General features: G+C 45.4%; 1 protein-coding gene across 1 annotated transcript in view; it reads left to right on the plus strand.

Moving 5' to 3' along the window:
* Positions 1-18,917, plus strand: part of LRRC7 (leucine rich repeat containing 7) — a 399,063-nt gene that overhangs the window by 305,321 nt on the left and 74,825 nt on the right. Inside the window, exon 17 of the mRNA XM_075936231.2 lies at positions 16,319-16,519. Within this exon, the coding sequence (XP_075792346.2) occupies positions 16,319-16,519 (201 nt within the window). The remainder of the gene's footprint in view (positions 1-16,318; positions 16,520-18,917) is intronic.

Consider the following 18,917-nt stretch of genomic DNA (forward strand, 5'->3'; position numbering starts at 1 on the left):
TCTGATGGTTAATCTTTTGTATGCTGGTAGTGTCCACAAAGTGATCCAAGAGCCCAGACTTATCCTCCCTTATTTATTATGTCAATCAAAATACTTTTTAAGGAAATAATTTCAAAGATTAAGCAAGATGTTTTCTCAGATCATCAATTAGACAGATCTCTGCATGTTTGAGCTTCTGAACAAAAACATCCCAGAGGGCAAATATAGATAAGCTTCCTGTTTTCTAAAAATGCATACTTCAGCAATTTCAACAGAGATATGGTCAGGAAGGATGCCATTCTTGTGGTTCCCCTATTGGCATCAGTGACTGGTACCTGTGAAGGGAGCGGATGCAAGGAGAACCACACAAAGGAATGAGGAGGGGACATGAGGAGGCACTATAATTAGCAATTAAGATTTTGGTGGGACACAGGGAGGCTGGTGCACATCCTGAGTGCTACTACGTGTCACATACGTCTCTTGGCTTAGTTATGCTAAGACCTATTGACCTGGCTGATTTTTGCAATAAGCATGATAATCAATATTCCAGCTACTGGTACTGGTCCAGGCAATTTGCTGATCCATCAAAATCTCATTATGTAGTGCTTCTAGACTTTTTCTCTAATTTGTCAATATCTTCAGCTTGTGATCTACTATGCCCTCCATATCCATTTCTGTAGTATTTCTTCTTCTTCGGGTAATGTCCCCGTGGATGCTCCACGTCAGGTGTAGGAACATCCCAGAGCCAGAGAGCTGAGCTTTTTCCAGCAGTGCCTGCAAGCTGCGCATGTGTGAGGAGAGCCTCGCACTGCACTCTGGTTGGCACCTCGCGCACGCAGCTTGCCCCCCCATTAACCTTTTTTTCCATCCTTGATCTTCGACAGAGTTCTTCATTCTCCGACCTCCCACTTCGACCTCTGCCAACGAGCCAGTTCCATGTCTTCACCAACAGACTCCGTCCCTTTTTACCATCAGTGGGACATCATAACATCAGTTCAATAGGTCTTAGAGATCATCCGTACAAGATATGCCATCCCCTTTACGATGCTTCCCCCTACCCTTCCTCCCTCCCCGTCTTTCTTCAAGGACCCCTCTCACGGGACACTCCTCAAACAGGAAATCAACCACCATAGAGAAGGTTCCCTGGGCCTTTCAAGGGAGAGGATTCTACTCTAAGAATTTTCTGACACAGAAGCACACAGGGGGTTGGAGACCCATACTAGATCTACACAAGTTAAACAAGTGTCTGCAAAAACAACACTTCAGAATGGTAACACTGGCATCAATTATGCCAGCTTTGGATGAAGAGGACTGGTTTGCAGCCCTCAACCTTCAGGACACATATTTTCACATCGCCATACACTACACCCATCATACAGGCACTACCTCCGATTTACTACAGGCCATAAGCATTACCATTACATAGTACTTTCTTTTGCCTATCTTCTGCTCCTAGGGTCTTCTCAAAGGTCCTGGCCATAGTCACAGCCTATCTCTGACAAAATACAGGACTATGTAGCACTTTAAAGACTAACAAGATGGTTTATTAGATGATGAGCTTTCGTGGGCCAGACCCACTTCCTCAGATCACATAGTAGAAGAAAATAGTCACAACCATATATACCAAAGGATCTGAGGAAGTGGGTCTGGACCACGAAAGCTCATCATCTAATAAACCATCTTGTTAGTCTTTAAAGTGCTACATAGTCCTGTATTTTGTTTCAGCTACACCAGACTAACACGGCTACATTTCTATCACTATCTCTGACAACAGGGCGTCGTCATCTTTCCATATCTAGCCGTCTGTCTTATAAAAGGCCGATCTCACACAGACTACCGACATGATCTCCAACACCAGGCAGATCTTCAACCTTCTGGGCCTTCTAATAAATGAGCAGAAATCGACCCTGCTAATAAATTCTCAGGGAACAGAATTTATTGGGGCCTGCCTCAATTCGTTGACAGCCAGGGCTTATCTCTCCCAACACCGATTCTCAGCACTACGCAACTTCGTGACCGTATTACTGACCACCACTACTACTATAGTTCTGCCTACAAGCCATGGGACATATGGCGGCTACTACCTATGTTGTACAATATGCTCGCCTCCACTTCAGAGCTGTACAACACTGGTTAGCATCAATTTACAGACCAGGCATCCTTGCCCTACATGAACAGCTGTGCTCCCCAAGAGGGTGCTAGACTCTCTTACATGGTGGACAATTTCTACCAACCTGCTAACAGAAGTTCCCTTCCACCAGCCTGAACCTTCCAAACAGATCATTACAGATCCCTCCCTTATCATCTGGGGCGCGCATCTACTTCAACACATAGTTCAGGGAGGGTAGTCAACACACAAATCCTCGCTACATATCAACCTCCTCAAGCTCAGGGCTGTGAGGAATGCGTGCAACCATTTCCTTCTGCTCATTACCAACCAGACTGTTCACATAGGGTATGTCTACACTACAGCATTAATTCAAGTTCACTTAATTCAAAATAGTTAATTTGAATTAACGCATCTATGCAGAAAATGCATTTCGAAATAGCGCGTCCACACTGAGTGGACTCTGAATCAGCCCTCCCTCTGCGAGGTGAGGATGACCATGCCCTGCACCGTCAGAGCCATTGTGCTTGCTCAGAGGCCATATTTGGAATGTCCAGCTATCCCTGGGAGTGGGAGGTGCCCCGAGACCGCACCCATGCCCCTGTGCCGTGTATAGTGTGGCTGAGGTGGGGGGGAGATGTCCCCTGCCTCTGTGTAGAGGGGGTGTGTGAAGGGAGGGCATCCTGCTGTGTCCCGCCCCGGGCACAGAAGCGTGTCAGGTCTCTTCACACACATATGTGCCTATCAGGCCACGGCCCCTGAGTGTCACGCAGCTGGGGCCACCTGCCCAAGGGTGGCCTGGCACGTGCTCACACTTACACATGTTGCTGCGTGATGTGTGGTAGGCAAGGGCCACGTGTGTGGTCCCTGTTCTCCCTCCCCACCCCCACTCCTTGGTGTGGCTTCCCCGGACGACCCTACTGACTCCAATGTTGGGACAGCATGGGGGTCCTGCCGGCGTGACACCCCAGGATGGGTCGAGGGCGGGGAAGTAGGGGCAGGTGTCAGCCCCTGATGTGGTGCCGCCCCTGGTGGCCCTGGTGTACATCTGCAACAGGTCCTTCACTTTGAAGTGCACCTGCTCTTGTGTGAACCTGTGGCCCTTTCTGGCCATGGCAGGTGCTATGCAGCCATAGATGGCCGCATTCCTCCACCTAGTGCGGAGATCATGCACATTGTGGGCCTCCTCCCAAACCTCAAGGAGCTCCACAGTCTCAGCACTAGTCCACAAGGGCGCGCGCTGTCTATGGTCCCTGGGTGCTGGGGGACTGGGCGGGGACGGCTGGCTGCCACTGGCTGCCATTGTGCGGCCACTGGGTAAGGGGCTGTGGCTGCTGACAGGCCTGGCTCTAGCACATGCCCAGTGGCCAGACTCTACCCCTTTAAGGGCCCCGGGGCTGGGGGAGAGGAGAGGAGTTTTCCTGGTTGTGCCCAGAGTAGCCACCAGGGGAAACTGGGAAGGGCTGGAGGCCAGCTAATTCGAATTAAGTGTCTACACAGCACTTAATTCGAAATAGCTATTTCGAATATGGCATTACTCCTCATAGAATGAGGTTTACAGCCATTATTTCGAATTAAATTTGAAATAGCGGTTTGCATGTATAGACGCTATTAAAGTTAATTCGAAATAATGGCTGTTATTTTGAATTAACTTTGTAGTGTAGACATACCCATACTTACCAACATGACAACCATGTTTTACATAAACAGACAGGGGGAGTTCGCTCCCCATCACTGTGCGCCGAAGCCATCTGCCTTTGGAATTGGTGAATCCATCATGGCATTACCCTGAAGGCTTCATTCTTACCCAGAATAAACAATGTTCAAGTGGACACCCTGAGTCGAAATTTCAATTCTGAACAAGAATGAGAGAATTACATCTGACCATACTCACTTCCATCTTCCACCACTGGGGAGTCCCGACTATAGACTTTTTCGCAACTCCTGACAATACCAAGCATCCTCGATTTTTCTTGAGAACTGGCCTAGGCAAGGGATCTCACAGCAACGCCTTCCTCATCCACTGGAATGAGCCACTACACTATGCCTTCCCACCCATCCCACTCGTAGCCTGAGTGTTATGCAAGATCCAGATGGATGAGGCTCTGGTCATACTAATAGCACCATTGTGGGCCAGACAGACCTGGTTCCCATTTTTCACGATGTTCATAGCCATGCCATATCCTTTCCCACTGGCGTGACATCCTATCTCAGGACGGGGCAGATTACTTCACCCCCAGCCTCACACACTTCACCTACACACGTGGCTCCTCTCTGGTTCCAAGGAACAGAATCCCTATGCTTCTACAGAGCAGAAGGCCATCCACTTGGGCTACCTACATGCAAAAATTAGGAAGATTTTCAGGTTGGTATCACTTGGCCCGCACGGATCCTTGCACTGCACCACCTCACCAGATTCTTGACTATCTACACCGCTTCAGAACTGGGGATCTAGTGAATCCCTCTGCACGAATGTATAGATGGCTTAATGATATTTGTGCATCCTACTACAGGAAGGTTTCTGAAGGGTCTCCAAAACCTTTACCCTCCTGTCAGGGCACCTCCCCCACGTGAGATCTACACCTTATCCTAGACTTGCTTATGAGGCCTCCTTTCAAACCATTAGCCACTTGCCTAATGCAATTTCTGCTAATGAAGGTGCTATTCCTTATGGCTATAAACTCCGCAAAGAGGGTTAGTGAAATAGGGGCTCTTATGACAGACCTGTCCTATACAATCTTCACTAAGGACAAGGTCACGTTACGCCCACATCCAACATTTTTACCCAAGGTTTGCATGCCCTTCCACATCAATCAACCTATAGTATTACCAGTGTTCTTTACGAAGCCTCACGCATCCTCCAGGGAGGCTATGCTCCACACGGTCAATATACAGTGAGCCTTGGCCTTCTATATAGACAGAATGCTGTCATTCCGTAAATCTTCTCACTTGTTCATATCCATTGTACCACACTCAAGGGGTGCGCCTATCTCAACCCAGCGTATTTCCAAATGGGTCTCTGTGATGGACCCACGAGGGTGGAGAAGGCGGACCAGAGGTGGAGAAGGCAGACCAGAGCAGCAGCTGGCCGCAGCAGCCCTGATTCCCGGCTCAGCGGGGCCGGGGATGAGCGGGGAAGCGACGCAGCCCCGCCGCACGGGATGTTGGGCCAAGTTTTGCCGGCGCTCCCCAGCATGAGGCCGGGAGAGCGGACAAGCTGCAAAATGCTGGGAGGCTCAGGGGGCGGGGCCTCTGCCGCGCCACCCAATGTTGTGGTACGGGGTGATGCAGAGGGGGCAGGGCGCCGTCACTCGGCGTCTGCCCCCCCGGGCCACTTGAAAAGTGGCAGGACCGGAGATGCAGGGGGGATGCTTGGAGGAAATGGCCCTGTCCTGGAGGAGAGAGGGAGGACCTGCCTCCGTACTGGAGGAAGCAGTGCAGGATTCGCGGGCCTCCGGACCACCAAGGAGGACCAGAGACCGAACAAGCCGGGGTAAGGACCCACGGCGGTTCCCTGAGCCAGATCACTCGGTAGGGGGAAAGGAAGCAGCCCGGGGAAGTACGCCTCTGGAGCCTGTGGGCGGATGGGTTTCAGGAGTAACCCCCATCCGCCGTGCAAGGGGAGCATTGCACCCTGCACTTAGGGCCCCGGGCTGGGACCCGGAGGAGAGGGCAGGCCCAGGTCCCTCTTCCCCCACCTACTCCTATCCGAGGGGTGCATGAAGCGCCTGTCAGCCTGACCTTCACTCCAGACCCTGCACACGTTTGTTGAACCCCGCCCGAGCACGGGCTAGACTGGAGGGCCAGAGCCCCCAACACAACCCTTCTCTGGGGGGTTTCCAGGTTCGCTGAACCCCTCCTCCCGACTCAGGGGAGGGAGATCGCACCTGAGGGACCTGTCCCGGAGGACAGAGGACCCCAATACCTAAATTCTGGTTAGGCGGAGAGTTCGCTGAACCCCCCTTCTGGGCAGAAAGGGGTGTTCGTACCCTTAATACCTGTCACAGTCTCATTGTGCATATTACACTGTCATGCACTCCAGAACAAGCCTTTGCCAACTCCACCGAAGGCACACTCTGCCCGTGCAGCTGCCACCTCCACGGCCTTCTTTACCGATGTACCTCTTAGAGACATCTACAGGGCATCCACCTGGTCCTCAGACCTCATTTTCGCTAAACTTTATGCCATTATGCCACAATTGGCTGCCGATTCAGCTCTGGCTATGGCAGTGCTATCTACAGCCTCTAAACAGTGATTCTGATTCCCACCATCCTGTCGGATACTGCTTGCTAGTCACCTGACGTGGAGCACCCACAGGGATATCACCCGAAGAAGAAAAGGGAGTTACTCACCTCGTACAGTAATGACTGTTCTTCGAGGTGTGTCCCCCTTTGGGTGCTCCATGACCCTTCCTTCCTCCCCTCTATTCTGAGTCACAGCTACTCCAATGGAGAAAAGGAACTGAAGGGGGGATGCAAGCTGCACGTGTGAGGCTCTCCTTGCGCGTGCACGATTTTCAGGCACTGCTGCAAAAAACTCTGCTCCATGGCTCCAGGACATCCCTACACCTGAAGTGGAGCACCCACGGGGACACACACCTTGAAGAACAGTCTTTTCTGTACGAGGTGAGTAACTCCCTTTTCCTACAGTCATTTCCCATTTTAGTAATAGAAATGTAGCCGTGTTAGGCTGGTGTAGTTGAAGCAAAATACAGGACTATGTAGCACTTCAAAGACTAACAAGATGGTTTATTAGATGATGAGCTTTTGTGGGCCAAACCCACTTCCTCAGATCAAATAGTAGAAGAAAATAGTCACAACCATATATACCAAAGGATACAATTTAAAAAAATGAAAACACATGAAAAGGACAAATCAAATTTCAGAACAGAAAGGCGATGGGGGGGAAGGTGAATGTCTGTGGGCTAATGATATTAGAGGTGATAATTAGGGAAGCTATCTTTGTAATGGGTAAGATAACTAGATCCTTTGTTTAGACTTAGACTGTTATGTACATTGGACAAACGTCTCAGACACTTTGCCAAAGGATCAATGCCCACAAAACAGATATCAGACAGGATCACAAAGAAAAAAAATTCTTGCCATTTCAACCAGAAAGGACACTGTCTCAACAACTTAACTACCTGCATCCTGCTACAAAGACCTTTTAAATCTGCACTTGAAAGGGAATCCTTTGAATTGTCATTCATGCTAAAATTCGACACTTTACATCTGAGTCTAAGTGTTTGCAAATTGATTACTGGATCATTTGCTCTATTATTTTTCTAGATCCTGAAGTTAACCTGATTGGTCTGTAATTTTGTGGTTGTCCTTATTGTCCTTTTTATTGATTGGCACTATATTTGCCCTCTTTCAATCCTCTGCAATCTCTACTGTTTTCCATGATTTTTTGAAAATAATAGTGAATGAGTCAGACATCACCTCACTCAGCTTTTTGAATATTCTCTGATATAGTTCATCAAGCCCTGATGACTTGAAGACATCTAATTATTCTAAATAATTTTAACTTGTTCTATTTTAGCCTGAAATCCTGCCTTATCTTCACTGGCATTACTATGTTAGATATCTGATCAAAAACTGAAATAAAAAAATCATTTTGCACTTCTGTCATTTCCACATTTTCTGTTATTTTCTTTCTCCCCTCATAGAGCAATGGGCCTTGGTCTTCCTCTTGCTTCTAATGTATTTATTTATAGAATGTCTTGTTACTTTTTATGTCTCTAGTTCATTTAATCTCATTTTATGCCTTAGCTGGTGAGCGCAGGAGCAGGCCTGACCCCTGCTGCCAGCATAAGGCCTACTGCTAATATCCTGGGCCTTACAGGAGAGGGTTTGGGGGAATGGAGGAAAAGCAAGGGTGAAAAGAGACAGTGGAGGGGCAGGGCTTGGGAGAGGGGGTGGAGTGAGAATAGGGTGGGGTGGACTAGGGATGAGGGATGTTGTCCCAGGTCCAGACTCCCATAGAGATGGCCCTACATGTAGGGCCTGGCTTTGGGAGAGGGGGAGGGTGCTAGTGATTTCAGCTGAGATTTCAGCACAGGATTAGATTTGTCATTTGGATATTGAATTCAAATTATCAGTGTTGGGTAACCAATTTTTATTGAAGTTGTACGTAACTTTCACTTTGTGTCTTTCATACTTGAAATGGACTGTAAATCAGTTATCTGCTGAAATATATTTGAAATTTAAAATGAAATTCTTGCATTCAGGAATTTAGCATTTTGGAAGTTTCCCTCCTCCCCCGATCCTGGTGACATGCTACTTCTGAAGTAGCATTAAATGTGAAACATGAAAGAATAGTGATAGAAAGGGAGTCTAGAATTCATTGGTAATTATTATTCTCCTTCGAGTGGTGTTCCTGTGGGTGCTCCACTCGGGTGTTGGTGGGTCCTTGCGCCAGTGATCGAAGAGTTTTATCTTAGCAGTGCCTTCCTGTGCTGCCTTAGCAGTTGCCATCTTGTGCTCTTCCATCTATTAGCTGCACACGTGGCGCAGATTTCCTCAGTTCCTTTTCTACTGTCCCCAGCAGGAGAAGGACTCTCTGAGCAGTGCATTTTTCTGTGGAAAAAGAGAAAAATCTGTTGTTAGATAGTAATCTTTAGTAATCTTTTTAGTCAGTGTTAGCTTGTTTTTTCTTCAAACCTAGTTAAAGAAAGTTACACCCCGTTTTTTTCTCCGAGTTCTTGGATCCCAAGTTTTCAAGATGCCAGGGTCCCCCAGTTTTAAAAAGTGTGATTCATGCAGGGACCCTGTGCGCATTGGTATGAACCATGTGGTGCAAAGATGTCAGCACTGTTGAAGCATGACCGCCAGAGCTAAAAGAGACTGGGAGATGAGACTCAAAGTTTACTTTGAAAGAAGTCCCTTCAACTGCTGGATCCAAAGAAAGTGGCACGCTCAGATCCCTCAACCCTGAGGAAAAGGGCCAACTCATCTTCCCCCTGGGACTTCCACAAGTCCAGTGCTTCATCAGCATGGCCATTACCAACAATGCTGACAACATCCCACACTACACATCCACCTCCAGCACCGTGGGAAAGTGGAAAGTGGCACCAACAAAAAGAGTGGAGTCGGAGCCAAAGCATAAAGCAAGCTCCTCCACACGGACTGGCATGGGCTCTCACCCGGTGCCAACCAAGATGGTCATACTGCATCCCCCAGTACTAATGAAAACTGCAGCACCGATACAATCAGCCTCTTCCCAGTGCATGCCTGCACCCAAGCAAACAGTGGTACTAGAAACCTCAATAAGCGAGACCCAGAAAAGGTCAGAGTCGTGGCACCAAACAACACAGCCACTGATAATATCACCGCCAATACAGGCACCACACTCCCCTATAATTACAGAAACCCGTTCACACCATCGTTCGCCCGAGAACATTTCTTCCTCTCCCACACTGTCCTCCCCAAGCACTGGCCCCATCACTGGTCATAGGAGCAGGTTCTCCTTCCAACATTCTTCCCCAACCAGCTCAGTACTGTCTTGGCACTCAATCAGACAGCAATCATTCCATCATTGACTTCAGTACCCTTGGATCAACCACCATTGGCCATATTCACCTCAGCCTTAACAACCTTAATGGCCATCCTGGGAACCATGAAATCAATACCATACACATTTTCCTCACCAGCACTGATCACGAGAATCAACAGCAGCATACAACAACTCATTCTCTACCTACCATGACACAATCATCTCCAACACATCCACCACAATCACCCTCAGCGATGACCCAGGCTGATCTAACAAATGAAGATGATGATCTACCTCAGTTGGATTCGGACAGCTGCTCTCCAGCTCCTCAGTCCTCCTCGTCCCCAGATGATGATATTTTCCTTTCTTCCTCCCTACTAGAAGACTACCTGAAGCAATTTCCAGACCTATTTAAAAGGGTAGCATAATCTCAAGACATTGCGCTCAGGAGGTACAAGAAAAGCAGCATAAATTACTAAATTGACACCTACCTAAATTGCAACACTTTCTAAAATAGTGTTACCAATTGATGAAGCCATAATGGAACTACGAATAATGCCAGTAGTCATATGGCAGAAACCAGCATCTATTTCCCCTACTAACTGAAGGGTGGATAGAAAATATTGTATACTGGCCAAGGGATGGATTTGCTCTTCGCCAACCCCCAGCCAAATTCACGGGTCGTGGATGTGGTTCACCATTAGTCCAAACAACCACAATTTAAATCCACTCCTCAAAATCAGGAACATAAAATGTTGGACCTATTGGAAAGAAAACTACACTCCTCTCCTACCTTTCAGTTCCAGATTTCCAATGATATAGTCCTCCTCACCCATTATGGCCATGCTAATTACACAAGACTCATAGACTTTAAGGTCAGAAAGGACCATTTTGATCATTTGCACAATGCAAGCCACAGAATCTCACCCACCTGCTAGAATAATCCTCTCACCTATATCTCAGATATTGAAGTCCTTGAAACGATGGTTCAAAGACCCCAAGATGCAGAGAATCCTCCCACTAGTGACCTGTGCCCCATGCTACAGAGGAAGGCGAAAAACCTCCAGGGCCTCTGCCAATCTACCCTGGAAGAAAATTCCTTCTCAACTCCAAATATGACGATCAGCTAAACCCTGAGCATGTGGGCAAGACTCATGAGCTGTAGGAGCTCATAAATGATCTCCCTGAACAAAAAAAGACTGCTACTCCTGTCAGTCATGAAGGAGGGCCAATCCATCACCCGGACTGCATTACAAGCATCGATGGACATAGTGGACACGGGAGCCAGTGCGACGGCTACAACTATCGTTATGCGTTACACCTCATGGCTTCAGTCATCCAGCATTCCACATGAACTACAGATGAAAGTAGAAGACCTTCCTTTCGATAGGAGCCAATTGTTTGTGGCCAAAACAGACGAGGTCCTTTATTCAGTGAAGGATTCTCGCAGAACCCTATAAACGTTAGGCAAGTATACACAGCCTAGTAAGAGAAGGTATATACCTTACCAAAGACCGTGCAACAGTTCCTTCCACAGACATTAAAAAAACCATTTGAACAAAGGTCTAAACAACAACACAACAGAAGAAGGATTCAACATACTCAATCCATAGCACTTCAATTAGCAACATTGAAACAACAGTTTTGAAAGTGTGGTCAAGGGTTTGAGCGACCTTCCCCTAAGACCAGCACATGTATCCCATATATTCCACCACTGCCTAAGGCCTTTCTAGCACCAATGGGCTCTTATTACCAGTGACAACTGGGTCCTTGAGAAAATCAGAATGGGCTATACCAATCCCTTCATCTCTGTGCCCCGTATCCAACCCCATACCCTGTCCCTCTTCAGGGACCACTCTCACAAGTGTCTGTTGAAGCAGAGATACAAAAAAACTCATTTTGAGGGCAACAGAACCAGTTCCCTCAGAATTCCATGGTAGAGGGTTCTATTCAAATTATTTCTTTACATCAATGAAGACAGGAGGTTGTAGTCCCATTTTAGATCTCAGGAAACTCAACAAGTTTGTCTGCAACCACAAATTCAGGATGGTGACTTTAGGAACAATCATGCCTGCGTTGGACCAGGGCGACTGGTTCTCAGCCCTTGACCTTCTAGACACTTACATCCACATAGGTTTTTCAGATTTGCCGTAGGCAACTATCACTATCAGTACCTTGTTCTACCCTTCGGCGTGTCGATGGCACTCCTTGTGTTTTCCAAAACTCTGGCCATGGTGAATGTGTTTCTCAGACATCAGTGGGTCATTATATTCCCTTACCTAGATGATTGTCTAATCAAAGGTACTTCACAACAACAAACCCTAGCCATGATGAACACCACTCAGAAGGTCTTTTCCCATTTGGGCCTCCTAATAAACATACAAAAATCCACTCTGGAACCTACCCAGAAAATAGAATTCATTGGAGCATCACTAGACACAATTAATGCTGGTGCCACCCTCTCTGTCCATCGATTCCATACAATATGTGATCTCACATGGTGTTGCATGCCCCCATTACCAATGTTCAGACATGTATCCAAATTTTGAGGGACATGGCAGCCACCGCATGCGTTAGTCCAGAAAGGCTCCTCATGCTGCCTACAAGCATGGCTAGCATCAATTTACATCCCCAACCAGCACAGCTGTCCTTGCCACCTCTTGGACATGACTCCTAAATTCACCTCTGCTTAATGTGAGTACTGCTCTTTAGTCACCTGAGAAGAGCACCCACAGGGAAGTTACTCACCTACTGCAGTAACAATGGTTCTTCAATATGTGTGTCCCTGTGGATTCTCCACTACCCTCCCTTCTTCTCCACTACTTTGGAGTCCATTAAAGGATTTCCAGTAGAAAATGAATGGAGGTGACCAACACCGTGCATGCAGCTAACGGATGGAACAGCACGAGATGGCGACTGTGGATGCGGCGCGGGGCGGGAAGGCACTGCTAGGCTAAAAGTCTATGATCGCTGGTGCGAGGATGCACCAACACCTGAGTGGAGCATCCACAGGGACACACATCTCAAAGAACCATCCTTACTGTACAACGTGAGTAACTTCCTCTTCTTAATATCATTTGGACATTAATTATGAAAACACATGCATCCCAATATATTTTTATCTACTATAGCTTCCAGGGTATCTTTTACTACTAAATGTTAAAACAATGATAAACTGAGTCCCACTAAAGACTATTGTATTGTATGCCTCTTTATGTAGCTCATTTAGGGTATGTCTACACTGCAGGGCTTAACTCGAAATAAGCTACACAAATTGAGCTACGTCAATTGCATATCTTATTTTTTGAAATAAGGAGCATCTACACAACACTTATTTTGAAATAGAGCAGTCTTCCTCCGACTTCCCTTATTCCTCATACAATGAGGGTTACCGGAGTCAGAGTGGCTATGTCTAAACTGCAAGCCTCTTTCGAAAGAGGCTCTTTCGAAAGATACTTTCGAAAGAGCCTCTTTCGAAAGAGAGCGTCTAGACTGCACGTGGAACTTTCGAAAGAGCAAGCCGCTTTTTCGAAAGAAAGCACCCAGTGAGTCTGGATGCTCTCTTTCGAAGAAGCCCTATTTACATTCAAGAACGCCTTCTTTCGAAAGAAGCACTTTCGAAAGAAGGCGTTCTTCCTCGTGAAATGAGGTTTTCCGCCGTCGAAAGAAAAGCCGCGTTCTTTCGATTTAATTTCGAAAGAACGCGGCTGCAGTCTAGACGCAGGTGAAGTTTTTTTCGAAAAAAGGCTACTTTTTTCGAAAAAAACCCTGAGTCTGGACACAGCCAGTAAGAAGTTCTCTGGTTTGACAGTATGTTGACACTATTTCAAAATAACTACTTGCTCTGTAGATGCAAACTAAGGGTATGTCTACACTACCCCGCTAGTTCGAACTAGCGGGGTAATGTATGCATACCGCACTTGCTAATGAAGCCCGGGATTTGAATTTCCCGGGCTTCATTAGCATAAGCGGGGAGCCGCCATTTTTAAATCCCCGCTGCTTCGAACCCCGTGCAGCGCGGCTACATGGGGCTCGAACTAGGTAGTTCGGACTAGATTCCTATTCCGAACTACCGTTACTCCTCGTGAAACGACGTGTACCGGTAGTTCGGAATAGGCACCCTAGTCCGAACTACCTAGTTCGAGCCCCGTGTAGCCGTGCTGCACGGGGTTCGAAGCAGCGGGGATTTAAAAATGGCGGCTCCCCGCTTATGCTAATGAAGCCCGGGAAATTCAAATCCCGGGCTTCATTAGCAAGTGCGGTATGCATACATTACCCTCCTAGTTCGAACTAGGAGGGTAGTGTAGACATACCCTAAGTTATTTTGGAATAGTGCTAGTTATTTCAAAATATTGTTGCAGTGTATATGTACCCTAAGATACAGTGTATTTTTCAGTATTCCTTGATTGTGAATATGGTATGATGTTTCCCAGTCACCCATAATGTTATATTGTGTTTTTACATTTAAATCATGGTCCAAATTTTGTGGTAAATCAAATGCATAATTGGGCCACATATAAATTGTATTTCTTTCAACTATAAATCAGCCATAGTTTCAGCCAGGCTATATTTTACACATCATTTCCATTTTTCCTGTCGGAGTTCCATATTAACTTGTAATATTGTAATCATAGATTTACATTTTGTATTAGAGCATGTCAAAACATATATACTTTATTAGAGTAAAGAACTGAATGCTAGTTCCCATAGCTTTCATATCAATAGATATCTGTTGCGTTTGGGGACCTCTGTTATATTTTCTATTTCATTCTGTATTATAGAAATTAAGATGCTATTATGTATATTTTAAGGTCTTAGTTATGCCACCCTAAGTCACACTGAGTAGTACAGGAAATCAGCAGGGCTATACAGGATTATCAGGTGTAAGGTGCAATACAGTGGACTCACTGTTAAGTCATGAAGGATTTATTCTTCTGATTTTGTTTTTGCATCATAATAGATTTCATTGACAGAAGTGCAAGCTACATGTACATATAAAAGAACAAATAGTTGCCCAATAGATTAGATTTTGCTCTCCATTATTCTGGTGCAAATCCAAAATAATTTCACTAAGTATAGTACAATTATTCTGAATTTTCACAGGTGTCAGTCAGAGGAGGATATGATCTGACATGACAGTGGTCTTGATCTGACAGTAGAATCTGAACCTCAGTGCTCTAATGTGGTTAAAAAAAAGAACATAAAGTGAAATATTCTGATCTATGATTGACATCAGATGTGCTATACTTTAGACTGACATTAGTACAGGCAGTCCCCGACTTACGTGGATCCGACTTATGTCGGATCCCTAGATACGAACAGGGTGAGGCAACTCCCGCACATGCGCAGCAGCATTCCCGGGGCTCGCTCACCTGGGTCCTAGGATCCTCCTCCTCCTCGGGCCGGCTCCGACTGGGGTCCCGCAGAGCTGCCGGGCAGAGGAAAAGTGCCTCCCCATGCCCACTGCCCCCCCCCCGCGGCCTCGCATCCTGCACGCCTCCCCCCTTCCCCCTGCTAGCAACAGGCTGCCCCCTCCCCTGAGCAACAGGCTGCCGAACAGCAGACAAAAGCAGCCTCTCCGCCCCTCCTCCCCCTATACATGCTGGGCTCCCTGGGCAAACAAAGACTCCACCAAAACAAACAAAGTGCTGGCCTCATTGTGTTAGCAAAAAAAGGACCCTCCTCCTAGAACCCTGGGTGGTGTGTGGAAATAAAGCTATTAGCTCAAAGCATGGTGCAGAGCTGTTTGGTATTTGATGAGTTACTCCTTTAGTCCTGAGTTTGTCACAGGGACAGAAATAGAGCAAAACAAACATTAGAGGGGAGTTATCCTTTCCCTATGCTATCCAAAATTAAAAAAAATGTTTGGCTAGAGTTTCCTCTACAATATGTACCAGTTCCGACTTACATACAAATTCAACTTAAGAACAAACCTACAGTCCCTATCTTGTACGTAACCCGGGGACTGCCTGTATAACCAAAATTAGATTCCAACCCATAGACTTTGGAAATGACTCATGATTAGGTAGGGGTGAAATTTTTCAAACTAAACTTTATAAATTTTAATATTTGATTTTTTAAATTGTTTCATCAAAAAAACTTTATTCTGACATTTTGAATCATTTTGATTTTTGATTGAAACTACTTTTTGAATTTTTCTTTAGTTTAATTTTTTAAAGGTAAAAATAATGATGTCAAATAACACAAAACATTCAGTCAGTAAACTAAAAAATCAGTTATTCACACAGGTCTATTCATAGGGCACGTCTTCACTTGCTCCCTAGTTTGAACTAGGATGCAAATGTAGGTGACCAAAATTGCTAATGAAGCGGGGATTTAAATATCCCACGCTTCATTAGCATAATCTCACCTGCGCACCATTTTTTGAGGAGTAACGTTAGTTCGAACCAAGGGGTTTGATTCAAACTAACACAGCCCAGAGCACACTTCCTGGTTCAAAACAGCTGAGCTCCGAAACTGCACGCGGGCAAGATTATGCTAATGATATTTAAATCCCCGCTTCATTAGCAATTTTGGTTGCCTACATTTGCATCCCTAGTTCGAACTAGAGTGCAAGTGTAGACATACATGATGACCAATGTATGCAGCACATTTCTTAAATATTTTAATTCAATGCTTGTACATTATACACTTACCCATGGTACTATAGTCACAGATTTAACTTGCATGTTATTTTTATTTGGTGTTTGTGTTTTAATTCTTTTTATAAATATTTAGGTTGAAATAAATCTAAAACGTTATCCAACTCCATACCCAGAAGATTTAAAGAACATGGTAAAATCTGTTCAAAATCTGGTGGGCAAAACAAGCCATGGAGTGAGACCTGAGAACTCAATGCCGGCTGCCAACAGTGAGCAAACTATGAAAGAAAAATATGAGCACAAGTGGCCTATGGCAACAAAGGAGATTTCAGTGGAGGTAATATTACAATATTATTGTAGCTTTCAAGAGCTCAACGTGGGGTTACCTGGCTCCATTACATGACATTGTTATATCCTGATCTTAAAATCATAAGCAATTGTATCTGGTTTTAACTTGTTTATTAGAATCAGATAATTTTTTCCTAGTTTTTCTCTAAAATTAATTGATTTTCTCTAAAATTAAATTAATTAATTCTCATTTTCTTCAGTTTTCAGTCCGAGTTGATATAAAGATCTATTTTGCATTGTATGTGTGTCTGTAACTCCCCTAATGGCAATGAGACATACATAGCAGCAGCCGAATAGACTGTATAATAATTTACATCTCAATCATATACTCACAAATGTTTTCTTGATTCAGATATGTAATGTGAAATCTAATGATTTAGGATGAAATTCTGCCTTTTCCTCACATTAAGCCTGATCCTAAGGTCACTGAAGTCAACAAAAATCTTTCCATTGACTTCAGTGAACTTTGCATCAGGCTCATTGAATAGTATTTACTGCAGAAGTCCCATAGATGTCAATTGGACTACTTGTGAAGAAAGATACTATGCATTGTGAATGTGAGTTATGGAACATTCTCCTGAAAAAATAGATATTTATGAAGAGAAAGAAAATCCTTATATCATAAAAGGCTGCAGTTCTAATGTTGAAAGTTATCTCTGAAATATAGTACTATATATGGAGCCAAAGTAAATAGGTTCAGTTCTTTTGATCTCAGTGGACATTTACTCACTTATACAATGTCTGAATTTAACTTCTTTTTAAACCAATTAATTACAGTTTTAAAACATTACTTACAGCTGTGATGATGCTTGCAGTACTTACTGATCATTTTATCATTCATCTGGAGCGATCCATGCAAGTCCCTACAAAACCCAAATTTTAAAAAGAAAATAAATTAGAAAGCAAAGTCAATCTTTATCAAATTTCCTTTATCTCTTTGTAAATTATCTGTTCTTTCAGTGATGTCCCCATGGGTGTTTCACTCTAGATGCTGGTATGTCCTTGTGCCAGCAATCAGAGATCTTTTCTAGCAGTGGCCTGCCATGCAGCACATGCACAGTTCCAAAGTTCCTCAGTTTTTATTCTTTTCCAAGTTTTTGAACTCTTCCCCTCAGTTTTTTCTACAAAAAAAAAATATTTTTTTAAGTTTGTTTACCTGCGTTCTCCCCAGTTAAGATACTTGGTTCACCAGGATTCAAGAGGCGCAACTCATGTAGAAACGCTATGCCCGCCTTGCACAGGCATTCCTCTTGTATAAAATGCCAGGGAGAAAGCCATCTCTCCTAGAAATGTCCTCATTGTTCTAATCTCACTATGTGACTGAGCCACCCACCTTAAGACTTTCTTCTATGAAAAGTTCCTCCAGCCAGCTCGAGATCACTCCCCTGCTTCTACAAGGAGTCAGTAGAGGGAAAACATCCCAATCTCAGACAAGAGGCATCCCTCCTCGTCTTTAGACAGGGCAAAGACAAAGGCCAGGACTTTTCCAGCCAGATCCCTACCCTTGGCACTGAGCTCCTTCAAAGAGAGCACTGCCAATAAGCCCCACACCTCCAGAATCATGTCAATGAAGCACAGCGCACTTCATAAATGTGCGCATTTGGAACCTAGGCACAAGTCCTTGGTACTGATGTAAACATCAGCACTGACAGTGATATGACCCGGGCTGATATGCAACTCCGACGCTGCCTCCAGCACTGATGGCACTGTCATCAGTACCAGCCAAGACGACACCACATAAGGATGCACTAAGATTCACAGCATATTCAGACTGACATCCAATCAGTACCACATTCACCAGGGCCTCAGCCCACTCCATATATTCTCTCGGATCTCTGGCACCATCGATATCAATGCGTGAGACAGACAAGGGACCATAAAGCCATTTTTCATCTCAACACTCATCACCGACACAGATATGCCCTCCCTGGCAGCCTCAATGAGCTAGATCCATTCATCTACCACCTTCTCTGCATTGGTATGGTCACCACTAGCCATTCCCACCACTGCCATAGCCGGGACAATGGCCACGATAGTGTGCATGGTCAATCTACAGGAGTTACCACACAGCATCTTCAACTCCTTCAAAAAGATGTGGTAAGTCCCTGCCATGACAGACTCACAACACTGCATTAAACTCTCCTGAACAACAGCAGTCCAAGGAAAAAGAGCCCATGTCAGAGATGGGCCAATGCACAGGAGATAGAACTGCAAGAAGTGCAGGAGAAGCAACACAGATAGGCTTCTCCACATCCTGCAGCCTTCGACACTTTCAAAAATAGCTCTCACTCTAAATGAAGCCATTCTCTACCCAGCCAACACCATCTGATAGGCACCCGCTTCTATCATGCCCACTAACAAGAGGGCAGACAGGAAATACTTTGTCC

The sequence above is a fragment of the Pelodiscus sinensis genome, chromosome 9 (genome assembly GCF_052426305.1).
Source record: "Pelodiscus sinensis isolate ZL-2025 chromosome 9, ASM5242630v1, whole genome shotgun sequence".
Classification (NCBI taxonomy): domain Eukaryota; kingdom Metazoa; phylum Chordata; order Testudines; family Trionychidae; genus Pelodiscus; species Pelodiscus sinensis.